Source organism: Crocodylus siamensis, chromosome 3, assembly GCF_052110815.1.
Source record: "Crocodylus siamensis isolate JL-2025a chromosome 3, ASM5211081v1, whole genome shotgun sequence".
In the NCBI taxonomy this organism is placed as follows: domain Eukaryota; kingdom Metazoa; phylum Chordata; order Crocodylia; family Crocodylidae; genus Crocodylus; species Crocodylus siamensis.
The window spans coordinates 246,777,675-246,791,556 of record NC_143397.1 but is presented as its reverse complement, the minus strand read 5'-3'; the positions used below and the strand labels follow the sequence as shown (position 1 = coordinate 246,791,556).

Genomic DNA, 13,882 nt, shown 5'->3' with positions numbered 1-13,882 from the left:
ATAGTCAGAGTCACATTTAAATGAGGATCTCTTCACTGCAGCCGGGTTCAGGAGAAGGACGTCATTCCGTTTATTCTGCTGCCCTCTCGTGGAAAGAGACAGTGGTGAAGACAGGACCAGTGAAGTATACTGGAAGGCAATTCTAGTTTGCTTTCAACTAGAATAAGGCAAAGTTGGGACAAGTTAAACTTGGACTCAACCTCAACAACATCTGCAGAAGGAAAGGGGCCCTGAATCTCTCGCCTTTTGCAAGCCCTCACATCTCCGTGCGAGCATTACTTCCTTCCCACTCCCAGCCCCACAAAGAGGTTGCAATTTCCTTGCCCCTTTGTGTGTTTTTCTGTAACGCATTGTTTTAAATGCTCCAGTAGCCTGATCCAACCATTAAAAAACCCATGCATTTCTGTACTATGCCTTTCCCCTGTATCTCTCTTGTTTAGCATCTTATCCCTTCAACCAACATTTCACTTTGGTACAAAAGTCTTCTGCTGTGCCATGTGGGACAGGCTCTTTGTTCATCCCCACCTCACCAACGCCCCCCTTGTTTCCAGATGCCAGCTGTATCTATCGTTCCAATTTTCTCGTTACCTCTTAATTTCTCTCCTCTCAGTGTTTTGCCCATTGTGTTCGTAGGAAAGCAGGGTGGGAAGGGACTCCAGAGATCAACTAGTCCAGCCCCCTGCTGAGGGCAAGATCATCCCTGATTAACCATCCCAGCCAAGTGTCTGTCTAACCTGCTCTTGAACATTTCCAAAGAAGGCAATTCCACAATTTCTTTAAGTAGCCTGTTTTGATGCTTGATCACGCTCATAGTTCCTCCCAATTTCCAGCCTAAATTTCCTCTGCTGTAGTTTGAAGCCATTGCTTCTAATCCTGTCCTCTACAGCCACAGAAAAAAGCCCATCTCCATCATCTTTCTAATTGTCCTTCAGGTAATTAAAGACTTATTAAATGCCCTCTTAGTCTTCTCTTCTCCAGACTAAATAACCCTGGCTCTTTTAGCCTTTCAAGTCATGTTTCCCAGGCCTCTAATCATTTTTGTCAGTCTCTGCTAGACTCTTTTCAATCTGTTCACATATTTCTTGAAGTGTAAGGCCCAAACCTGGACACAGTACCCCAGGTGAGGTCTCACCACTGCCAGACAATGACAGAATCACTCCATTTCATTTGCAAGTGACACTCCTTGCTGTTTTTTTCCTTGCAACAAAATCATACTGTTGTCTCATATTTAGTTTATGGTCCACTGTAATCCCCAAGTCCTTCTCTGTAGGACTGTATTTGTGTATGCAATTATTCCAGTGCAAGAACAAGACTCTGCACTTGTCCTTCTTGAATTTCATTCTGGTTGATTCTGGATCATTTCTCCAGTTTATCAACATCATTCTGGATCCTGGCCCTCCCCTCAAGTGTGCCTGTGACTCCACCCAACTTGATGCCAGCTGCAAATATACTAGGTGTGCATTCAATCCCATCCTCTAAATCATAATAAAGATATTCATAGTTTCATAGTTGGTAGGGTCAGAAGGGAACCGAGCAGATCATCACATCCGACCCCCTGCCAGGGGCAGGAAAGAGTACTGGGGTCAAATGACCCCGGCTAGCCTCCTTCTGAAGACCCACAGGGTAGGAGCGAGCACCAGTGTCACATAGAGGGGGAGGATCACCTCCTTGGACCTGCTCGAGATGCATCTGTGGATGCATGACAAGGTGCGGTTAGCCTTCCTGCATTCATCACCACAGTGCTGGCCCATGTTCATCATGGCATTAATGACGACTCCAAGATCCTTTTCTGCCTCTGCACTGACAAGAAGGGAGTTCCCCAACCCGTAGGTATGGTGCTGGTTCTTCCTCCCCAGGTGCAGCACCTTGCACTTGTCAGTGTTGAATCCCATCCTATTCTCATCTGCCCACCCCTGCAACCTGTCCAGATCCGATTGCAGCCTGTCCCTCACTTCTAGCGTGGCCACATCCCCCCACATCTTAGTGTCATCTGCGAATTTGAACTGGGTGCTTTTCACTCCCTCGTCCAAGTCGCTGATGAAGATGTTGAACAGTGCGGGCCTGAGGACCGAGCCCTGGGGGACCCCACTGCCCACATCCCTCCAGGTTGAAGATGACCCGTCCACCACCGCTCTCTGGGTGCGGCCCTCCAGCCAGTTGGTGACGTATTTGACTGTGTGGGTGTCGACACCACGGTCTCCCAGTTTCTTAATGAGAACAGGGTGAGAGACAGTGTCAAAGTCTTCCTGGATTTTCGGAAGGAATATATCCACCGTGACTCCTGCGTCCAAGGATTTTGTGACCTGGTCGTAGAAGGCCACCAGGTTGGTCTGACAGAATCTGCCTCTAATGAACCCATGTTGGTTGCCCCTAAGTATACACCCTTGCTTTCCCCTTGCAGATGTGTACCCGGATACTTTTCTCAAAGAGCTTCCCCAGGACTGAGGTAACACTAACAGCCTATAGTTTCCTGGGTCCTCCTTCCTCCCTTTTTTGAAAATGAGGACCACATTGGCCCTTTTCCAGTCCTCTGACACCTCGCCAGAGCACCACGAGTGCTTATAGAGCTGTGCCAGGGGTCCTGCAATAACCTCTGCTAATTCCCTTAGCACTCTGGGGTGGAGATCTCCAGTCCCTCCAGAAGTTCCCTGACTAGATCCTCACTGACCCTAGGCCTAGGTGCACCTCCCCTGGGACCATCAGGGATCCCGGGGGTGGGGGATGACCTGGTCCCTGCTCAGAAAAATGGAGGCAAAGAAATTGTTGAATAAGTTAGCTTTGTTGTCTGGTGAGACCACCAGATTTCCAAGTGTGTCCTGCAGAGGCCCCACATTACCTGGTACCTTCTTTTTACCTGATGTGTATTTAAAAAAGGACTTGTTGTCCTTGAACCAGGTCGCTAATCCCAGTCCCATCTCTGCCTTGGCCTTCCTGACTGCCTCCCTGCATCCCCAAGCAAGGGAGGTATAGTCCACCCTGGTGATGGCCCCTCCCTGCCATTGGGTGTACGCCTCCTTCTTAGCTTTGAGATGTTCCTGGATGCTTTTGGTGAGCCATGGGGGCTTTTGTGCACTCTTGCTCCCTTTGATCCGTGTTGGGATTGCCACCCTTTGGGCTTGGACAGTCATCTCCTTTAGGAACGACCACTCTTCTTGAACACCCAACTCCCCTCCCCTTGGGGACCTCAGAGCCCCCCCAACTAGTCTCCTTAGCTCAATGAAATCCACCCTCCTGTAGTCCAGGGCTGCTGCCTTGCTGCAGGCCTTTGCCACCTTGCACCGGATGGTGAATCCCAATAGGCCATGGTCACTGTCGCCCAGGTGGTCGAACACCAGTGGCACCCTCACCAGGTCGTCACCTGTGGCCAGGACCAGATCTAACAAGGCATTTCCCCTGGCGGGACTGTGCACTTCCTGGGTTAGATGGAGATCCTGTAACTCAACTAGGAACCTATGTGAACGATCAGACCTGGCTGATTGCTCTTCCCAGCAAATGCCCGGATAGTTTAGGTCACCCATGATGACCACATCTTTTGACTTAACTGCCTCCACGAGCTGACTTGAGAATTCCCGGTCCAGCTCTTCTCCCTGGTTGGGTGGTCTGTAGTAGACCCCCACCGTTAAGTCCTTTCCCCCCCGACCCCCTTGTATTTTGACCCAGAGCACTTCAGTCTCAATACCTGATCCAGGACAGATCCCTTGGGAACTCCACTCAATAGCTCTTTCCAACTAAACATTAAACCACTGATGAGTACTTGTGAAGCATGATGATCCCACCAAATTTATTATTATTATTATTTAATTCTGGGTTATTTTACTCTGTTAAGCAGTGAAATTAAATCAAACACAAATCACACTGTCATAACCATGAATATGTAAATACACTCTGATTAGGTTGTCTAGGGCAAAGGACGCAAGGGCTAATTTAGAAAGTAGCCTTTACTGTATGAACTCTGGTGGGTCTATTAGCCTTAAGGTAGTAGCTGACAACATAAAATTCTTTCCCTGGTCCACCCACCAGAAGGAAACAGGGCTGGAATAGGTTAAAATGGAATGGGCAAGGAGATAAAGGCTTGGAGACATCTGCAGAATTACTATGTAATTTCAGATTTACCTGTTATAACTGTGAACAAGATCAAAGACCATCATGTTGGTCATGTTGACAAATTTGCACTGAACAGGCAAAAATTCTCCATCTGCTGAACACTGTGGTGGACTCCTGTCCCCAACTCCATGCAGAATACGACGGTCTCGGATCTCACAGCTCCCTGGACCTGAAAACAAACACTTCGGTATTGTTATGTGTTCACCTTCTGACCAGCACCTAGAGACCAGCCCCACAGCTCGGGGCTGAAGTTTCCAGCACTCAACATTTCTCCTCTCAGGATTTCCATTACCTTCATTCAGAACAGACCAAACCCACCCTTTGCTAAAAACTCCACTTACATTGGGTTGGCTTCCCCGTCTGCCTGGTGCCATAAATCTCCATCCCTTCTGAGTCCACACACCAGCATTGTCCCAGGCCCATGTCACACTGCACTGGAGCAAACTCCCCCGAATCCAAGCACTGTGGGATGTAGGAGGCGGTGCTGCTGTTGATGTAGTGACTTACCAAGACCTGCTGCTTTTGCAGCTGACAAAAGGATAAACCTACAATACCAAAGACACATTGTTAAAAGAAGGTGCTTGTGAGGTCCATAACCGCTTGTTTTTTCAAGAAGGCAGTTGACTTTTGTATGTACTGCACCAAACCAATGAACGGATTTGGTCAGTCAGCAGCTTTGCCAAGCATGGTGATGGGCTATTGAAAGGGAGCCTGGGATGAATTTTATACTAAATTCCCTCTCTCTCAGGGCCAGGAAGGGATATTCAAACCCGCTGATATTCCAAGGCAGATGCTCCCCCAGTATCACCTGAAATCAGGCAAAACCCGGTGGCATCAGATGAATTTTATTCTGCATTTTCAAGGCCAGATCATCTAGGGACAGTGACTGTTTCTGGCTCCAAAGAGCTTACAAAATGATGGTACAATCTTACACCAAGCCACAAGTCAGCCCCTTGATCACACTGGTGTAACTGGCACAAATAGGGGCTGCTCACATAAGTAAAGTTTGTGTGTACAGGTTCTAAGTCACTTAATTCAGAAATATGGATAAGTCACAAGAAGCCTGCCTTTCGTTTCACTCATTTCAGTGGCAAAACTGTTTGATTTCATTGGTTGCTAGGCTGGGCCTCTCAATGGGTTTTCTAACCCTAGCCACAGTACTCACAGGATAAGGGAACTCCACTCTGTTTACTGCCTGGTACTTCAGCTCCCTTGTCATCTACACACCAGCAGGAAAGGTCATCCTTGCTGCATTGCACAGTCCTAAGGAAGCACACACACCACATGGTTTTTTATTAGCAACACAACTGTAAACCTGTATGAAAAACACATGTAAAAAGGGAGGTTTCACAGGGCAAAAACCTAATGCAAAGACTGCAGTAGCCTCAGAAAGAATAGTATTCTCAAAATGGTTTCTAGTCTATTCAAATCCACCAGATGGGAGATCTTCTGAATTCTAAAAAAAGACCCTCAAGTTTGTATTAAGTTCAGTGCTGGCTGGATCAGTGCCTACTACAGCAATCTCTTCTATACTCCACAATACATTCACATTAGACATGGGCACAAGCTTAAAGCACAAACCTGCACAGCCACAAGCTGTGGCAAGTCAAAATTCACTCTTTTAATAATGCATTCAGTTTTAATTGTAGGCTTTTCTAGAACACCCCTTCTCACAGTAGAGTGCGAGCCTCCAGATACATTAATGAGCAAACAAAATATTTAACACTAGTGAAATCAGTATTACTCTGGTGGAAAAAAAAAGTGCAAATGGAAGATACAAACACCTCAAACCAGGGTAACTTTGCCCAATCCAGTGTAAAATTGTCCCTGAAAGAAATCAGGGCTAAAATTTTACCAGTGTAAATTACACCGGTTTAAGGTTTCGTCTGTCTGCATCCATCCTGGAGAGAAGCTTGCTGAAGACAAACAGGATATTTGCCTGCTTCCTCCACCACATCTGGGTAAGAGTATAGTAACAGCTCCCACATCTGAGTGAGAATATAGTAATCCTATGGAGCCCTTCCCCATTGTTTTGGGAACCCCTGGCCACATAGTTTGAATGAAATCTGGCACACTGTAGCCACAGAGCACTCCAAACAAGAAGGAATTAAAACTCATGTCACAAAGTCCGAGTCTGGAGCAGAGCTGGCTGGGTACCCCCTTCTCCACCTTGCCACACCATTAGGGCTAACTGTAATGCAGGACTGGGTCTCAGGATGGCTGAGGTATTACATTACCGGAACTGGCCATCTTCTGAGCACTGGGGAACATGATCTTCTCCTTCCAGAAAAGCCTTTTCCCTCCGAAGCTCACATGGACGTAGAGGCTGGGATTCGGCCTGGTACTCTGCGTGCAGCCAAGAGGAAAGGAGATTATTGCAGTTCCTCTGCTGGGCTGCGAACCTGCTCTCACCAAGCCAATGATCTACATGATGAAGCCCTAAGTACGTAATTCTTCCCGCTCATATAATCCTCTGCTATTTCGAGTCTAGTTTTAGAATAGGACTTCACCTTCTTTGGTGGGATTGTCCCTGGTCTTGTAGACCCCAGTATAAGAAAAATACATCATTCCAGAGCCAAAGGAATTAAAAGGAAAAAAAAAAAAATCACCAAATAGCATGGCGCTCTCAATAAAATCATGAGAGGTGACAACTAGATAATCAGTCTTTAATATCCTGTGTTTGATTCATCAGTTACCAGTTCACGTCTAAACAGAGCTTCCATCTTTGTAAAATTTAAACCTCTAGCTCAATATCATATCCACCTCAGAGAAACAACATCAAGGAACATTAATACTATTCTTCACAGTTCGAGTGGCCAAGGTCTGGAACGGGCTCCCAAGGGAGGTGGTGCTCTCCCCTACCCTGGGGGTATTCAAGAGAAGGTTGGATGTGTATCTAGCTGGGGTAATGTAGGCCCAGCACTCTTTCCTGCTTATGCAGGGGGTCAGACTCGATGATCTATTGAGGTCCCTTCCGACCCTAGCATCTATGAATCTATGAATCTATTCCATAATATATATTTAAGTTCTTACTGAATCCAGGTCAATAATTATTATTTTCCCTGAGGTATTAAATCTATTATTTCATTCAATTATTATTTATTTATAACATTCCAATGGCTGGAAGTTGGAGTCCAACCAATGGACACTTATCCTGCTGTGATCCTTTGACCCTAGCTGACTTCTTCTCCCTGGGCAGGGGGCTGGACTTGATGATCTTCTGAGGTCCCTTCCAGCCCTAACGTCTATGAAATCTATTAAATCAATCTGTATTAGAAATGCTGTCCATTTTTTAAATGGCAGGAATGATTAACCATTGGGAAAAAATACCAAGCTAAGTGATAGCTGTCCATCTTGAAGTCCCCAAAGGAACACTAGTCATCTTTCTGGAAGATGCATGGTACTTCAGCTACATGCGAGTTTTGGGGCTCACAATAGGAAGAATTGGATGCAATTATATGACGTTGTTATGCAGGAGTTCAGACTAGATGATCTAATGGTTCTTAAAAATCTGTGAAAATAGCATTCTGACTCTAATTTGAATCAGGTCTGATGCTATCATTTTTTCACTATATATCCAGATTCTTTATTCAGTCACTTTGGTACCTAAGCATCTTCTATTACTTGGATGATGACCCCCTTCCCTTGATTGCCGAGTGGTTGAGCTTGTTATCCATACGATCCCGAGGCTGCATATTACAGAATCTCATGCATGAATATCAGTCGTGCCCAAAACACACAATTTTAGTCATATTCATTTGCTGTTAGCTTGTCTCTCTCCAGGGCTGCTGTTCCTCCATGTTGTTCCAAATTGGTATCTTCTGGACTTAATCAAATAAATCTGTCACTAGCTATAAATATGATCAGATCATCTTCTTTTTATTTGTAATTATTAAAAAGTATTGGTGTGCACCTGTAGGAAACTCTAGCTCAGTGGTCTCCAAGGTTTTTAAGTAAGAGAGCACCTTTGGCATTTAAAAGCAACCCAAGATCTACTGTGCACTGCCACCCCCCAGCAGGTAAGTCTGTGGGAGGAAAGGGTGGGGGTAGAGATTGGGAGATTGAGGCAGAGAAAAAAATATTTGGGTGTGCACCTCCCCCAGCAGGTAAGTCCCACCCCTGCTCCTGCCTCTGCAGCACTGTCCCTCACCATGAGGGGCCTCGATCTAGCCCCTGCCCCTTCGTTCCCCCATGGACTGACCTGCTGGGTTGGGGCACGAGCATGCATGCACACGGGCACTCAGTCCCCAACCCCAGCCTTGGATCGACTTCAAGAGGCTCCAAAATCTACCGGTGGATTGAGATCCATTGGTTGGTGACCACTGCTTTAGTTGCTATTAACGTAAAGTAGCAAAGCTAAGAATCATTACAATCCGGCAGGAAATTCCACGAGCCGCAGCATCAGCTGAAGTCAGCATATCTTTGTAGAAATTCAACAGATGCTGGCATGGCCCAGCCAATAGGTCACTGAACTGGCTAGGACTCAGGAGATTGGGATTCTGGTCCCTCCCATCACTGCCCTGCACTGGGATTTTAAAAACAATCTCTTTAACCTCCTCCTTTACAAGTCAATGCATCTCATTTACCCACTCCTTGCCATACTGATTGTTCTCTGCTATGGGTAGGTACAGCACAATGGAATTCACTCAGAGCCTTCAAATACTACTAGAAAAAAAATAAATCATCCAAATCCAAACTCCAGGCCCACCTATACCCCAATTCTGCTGGCAAAACTTTGAGTGTGTCCACACCCCAACCTGTTGCTGGCGCAGGAAGGCTTCTGACCCTGTCCAGCAGCCAGAAGGCAGCTCATGTGGCAAGTGTGGGGGTCCTTTCAGCAGGTACTTGGGTCTTGGTTCCAATCAGGAAGAGCACACACCAACTGCTGATGCTTCCTCAGCCTGATGGAGGGTATTTATACCCAAAAGCTTGCAAAGTATTTTTCCAACTATTTGAGTTGGTCTAAAAGATATCGGATTTACCCAAAGAACCTCATCTGCCTGGGTCTCAGAAAGCACTTTGGGCTGTGATAGAACATAAGTAGCTGCCGACTGGACAGGGGCAGCTGCCATCTGCTACCAGAACGAAATAAGTACAGGGCAGCCTCAGATGCTCCGTTTGGCAATGCAGCAACCACTAGACTGACTAAAACAGGAGCACCGTGCTATATGGCATATAAGGACTAAGTCCTGTTTCATTGTGCAATTGCCAAAACAATGGGCACCTTATCTCCTTTGAGCCTCAAGGTAATGCCATAATGCACCTGCTAGGCAGTGAAGTATCATTGCAGAGGTCAGAGCAGTGTGGCGACAGGCTGATACAAATCAAAGGAAAGAATGGATAAACTTACCAAAAATATTGGCTGCTGCTATGCTGATTAAGCAGAGAAGGGGACTAAGAAGGACAGGGCCCATCTTGTGATGCAGGAGCTATAACCCCTGCCTTAGCTGAAGGGGTAAGACCCTGCACAGCTCTGGGCTAGCCTCCCCCAGCCTTTTATAGAGCCACTGTTTGGACATCTTCACTTATGAGCTGGTAGACTGCCCACTAAATTGGGTGGATGACGCATGCTCTGCTTCTAAGAAACCCATTTGCCTGGAACGGCCCTGGTGCATTTCGTCAGCAAGCTCCAAGTATTTCCCAGGAGGCAATAGGACATCCAGTCACCCGAAAGGAGAACAAACAGGTCAAGACTGCCAACCTGCAAAAGAGGAGGCTGGAGGGCTCAATTAAACCAACACACAAATGGACTAAATCCAAAATGTCATTGCACAGAGCTTACCTACTAAGTACTGTGAACACCCAAAGCAATTTATGAACTCAATAGGGCTGAGTGAATGGAGGGTGCTACACTTTCAAGTCCTAAAAGGTATGTACCTTGAGGAGTGAACACGCCCATGTCATTCACCTGAAGTGCTCACTTCTTGAGCTTTATTTAATCTAAAGCAAAATATACTCAAATACATATACAGGTAGATTTACAGATATATCTAAATATAGATATATCCAAATACCTCTCTAAATATAGAAAGATATATACTCAACACATAATCAGTGCTCCAAAGCAAAGAATAATGCTTTTTGTACCCTCTGAAAATTATCCGACTCCCTCACATTTCTCTGTGCCCACACAAAACAGCTTCAGGGTCGGTTTAGAACTGCATCAGTCATGGTGTTAAATGCATTTACTCAAGTAGAGCAGTCCGGAGGCAGAAGGTAAACCTCCTCTTGGTCTGGCTTGTCCGCCTATATTGCGAGCTCTTCTGCATAGGAACCGACTCCTGTGTTGCGTCTATGCAGTGCCCAGTAAAACAAAACCCAGCAGGAAATTGTCTGAAGGACCTACGATACAAGTTAAATGAGAAACAAGATGCTTTTCCAATATCTGCCTTCTATTTCCACCACTTTTGATACGACCTTGAGAAAGACACGGCATTTCTGTGCATATCTAACAATCCTAACAGTGTATGGCACCTTTCAACACCCTTGAAAGGATCTCAAAGCACCCTGGCTGAGAATCTCTGATCTAGAGACTACATAAGTTGAGCAGTTGTTACTGGAGTGATAGGAAGAGGAACAAGATAGACACATTGATAAAATGATTTACGGAAGCCACAAAACCTTTGAGAATAAATAAATCTCAGTTTCTGTGCAGCCTCAAGCCTTGACTAGTTGGCCCTACACACACTTTGCTCACACTTTAACTTATACTTTATAGAAACACCTATTTGCAAAGTAGTGATGGGGTTTGCATGCAAAAATTCCTTCTCCCCCCTCCCCCCATGAAAACATGCCTGAAGTGTCTGACTATACATAGGTGACTTCCACTCAAATGTAGCTCAGATTTGGGCCAGTATGTGTCAAACAAAATGGAAGTCTACAGGGTGAACCAGGCAGAACTACCTGACTTTGTAACATAAAACATTGCCAAGCAATACCTACACAGTGGCCACTTTGTAAAGGTGTTGCTGCTTTCTAAATTCGTTAAATCAAAGATATTTATCATGGCGTGGAGAGCTTACATGTGTGCACAGGTGGTGGGGGACAGGATATTTTAATTAAAGCAGTGGTTCCTGGGTAGACACTCTAAAACACTGTGGTCACGTGTATTAAGCCCCCACATATTTAAAAATGGCTGTGGGATGGCATTTCAATTTTAAACCTCATTGGACAAGGTTTAAACAAAGTGCCCCGTGGCCATTTTAAAACATGCAGGGGCTTAATGCATGCAACACTGGCGATGCTGCAAGGGCCTAATTAAAACACGGAGCAAACTCAATTAATCAAATCTGGTCCGATGTGTTCTAATTAGAATGCCAACAAGCATGTGTGCAAGTCTTACAGAAAGGGAAGCTGAACCCTGTTATCTTACATGCAATGTAGATATTTAGATTCTGGATGAGATATTTGTCTGTTCTATTTCTCTCAGAACTTCCCCCCCCCACAGTTCTTTAATCGACGTTTTATTTTGAAAACGAATAACGCCAGCTAAATTGAAAAATCCTGCAATTAGAAAAATGCAACAGCAATGAAATAAAACAGCCTCACTAGAAAGTACTAATGTGTGTCATTTCATTACTTAGACGTTACACCAGGGGTGGGCACAACACAGCCTGCCAAGCCATTCTATCCAGCCTGTGGGGCCCCTGAAAAATTTAGAAAAGTAATATTTATCTGCCCCGACCGCCTGTCATGTGGCCCTCGATGGCTTGCCAAAACTCAGTAAGGGGCCCTCCGCCCGAAATAATTGCCCGCCCCTGCATTACACCCTTTCCAGACTGCCTAGAAGTGGAGATGCAATGCTGAGAATTTGTTCGCTGTAATTTCGTGCTCATTCTAGTTTCCCATTGGGTGCACGGAGGCTTCAGTGCTGTGGATACAGAACGTCCATGTCAGTACTTAAGCCTACTACTTTGTAGAGCAATATGGAGAGTATTTTGGTCTGGTAGAATGGCTTTCATCTTGTGTATCCATTTGGAGACCATGTACAGTTTTCTAGGTTTCAACTGTAGGTATATTTTAGATATTGTAGAGGCCGATATAAAAACCTGTATTTTAATCCATGCCCACCACCAAACAGGCAAAGAAAAAAATAATCCACTGGATTGAGAGTGAGACTACAGCAACATGCTAATTAAGACAGTAAAAAAAAAAAATGCAATTCCATACATGAAAAAAACCAAAACAGTGCAGCTACTTACACTGAGGTCTGAATTTGGCTGCGAATATATTTTACATCTGACAACTCTGGTTGAAAGGAGATATTAGAAAAAAGTTAAACAGCTTTTTTGCCAAGTGCTCTAACCTTGAGCGACAACTGTAAGGCAGGGGTTAGAGCTTGTGACTGCATCCTTGATATGGGATGCCCTGCCCTATCCTTCTTGCCTCCCCACTTCCACCCCAAACAGATCTCAAACTGCCTGACCTTATTCTTGCTGCAACATCTGGCCCCTCTACAGCTAAGGTAAGCATGAGCAGGAAGCACAGAAGGGAGGCCTACTGAAGCGCGTGCTATAAAGAGGAGAGATGGCTTGGTGCAGCTGCATGCCACCTAAATCCCCTGTACCAACCAGGTCAGCTCAGACTTTCTTGAGCCAGATCTAATCTCTTTGCAGACCAGATCTGGGCTGGGAGCTGTAGGTTGCTGACCCCTGCTGTAAGTATTCAGGCAGTCTGTTCAGCCTATCGCATATCCCATTGATCCTTTCTTCTAGCAATGTTTTGGTAACTTGTTGCATTCATTCCTGAATACAAATTTCAGATTTCCCCTTGCCCACATCCCAACACCATTTTTCCCCCCCTGGAGCAGAAGGAAAAGTAAAGGCATAGCTTGCTCCCTAGTGTGTAGGACTTCTTAGCCAAGTTCATTCCTACTGGTTTGTATGAACAAGGTTTGAAGCATCTTAAAACACTGAAATTCCAAGGTAGAAGAGCCACCATACACACTGCAGCCATGAGAAGCAGACAGAATATTGGCCAGAGGAGCTACATCTCATTTCACAGAGCTGCTATTACTGATGGGTTCAATTTAGGAATTCTGCATTATCTGGGGACAACTGTCATTCAACAAATCTCAAGAACCCCTAGTTACATTTGTCACGAGTTTCAAAATGGAGAATCTCACCAGTATTAACATTTAATATAATGCTTATTACTTCTCTGAAGAAAAGGATGAACAATTTCAGTGCTATCTTCCTACTACTAGGAAATTTAGCAGTGACATAGTTAATATTCACTACTCAGTACCTAGCAAATGTTATTTGGCCCTCCCTCTTCCTCTAACTGCTTACTTAGTCATTTCTTCACCTGTCGCATATCATCTATATCTTAGCTGATCTGTTATGTGAAGCAGGGACTGTCTTTGTACCATGTCCATTACAATGGGACTGGATCCGGGTCTTTAGGTACCACTGCAATACAGATAATGAACGATAGCAAATGTCAGTTATTGTGTAGCAACACTAAAAGGATAAGAAAAATCAATTGAAGGAGATATGTCCAAACAGAGCGAACATCATCTGTGCACAGCTTTTGAAAGACAAAACACCTCAACACGTTGGACAGCACAATTAAACATGTACATTAAAAAAATAATATCAATAATAGTTTAGCAGCAGAAAAATGTTCTAAGTACTATGCCTTAAAGTTGTATATGCTATCCTAGACAGTCATCAAAAATCCTAGACAAAAATCAGTCAACACACTATTTGTAATAAAATGATGGTTCTCAAAAAACACCTTGTTGAAACTTATAGTTTATCAAAAGGAAGCCCAGGCA

General features: G+C 45.0%; 1 protein-coding gene across 1 annotated transcript in view; it reads right to left on the bottom strand.

Annotated features, from left to right (window-relative positions):
- The window catches only part of TG (thyroglobulin), a 211,230-nt gene extending 201,712 nt beyond the window's left edge, over positions 1 to 9,518 (bottom strand). The window contains exons 1-5 of the mRNA XM_090037373.1: positions 9,455 to 9,518; positions 6,342 to 6,450; positions 5,270 to 5,367; positions 4,446 to 4,649; positions 4,114 to 4,273 (exon numbers count right to left, since the gene is read on the bottom strand). Of these exons, the coding sequence (XP_089893499.1) occupies positions 4,114 to 4,273; positions 4,446 to 4,649; positions 5,270 to 5,367; positions 6,342 to 6,450; positions 9,455 to 9,518 (635 nt within the window). The remainder of the gene's footprint in view (positions 1 to 4,113; positions 4,274 to 4,445; positions 4,650 to 5,269; positions 5,368 to 6,341; positions 6,451 to 9,454) is intronic.
- Between the last annotated feature and the right edge of the window lie 4,364 nt (positions 9,519 to 13,882).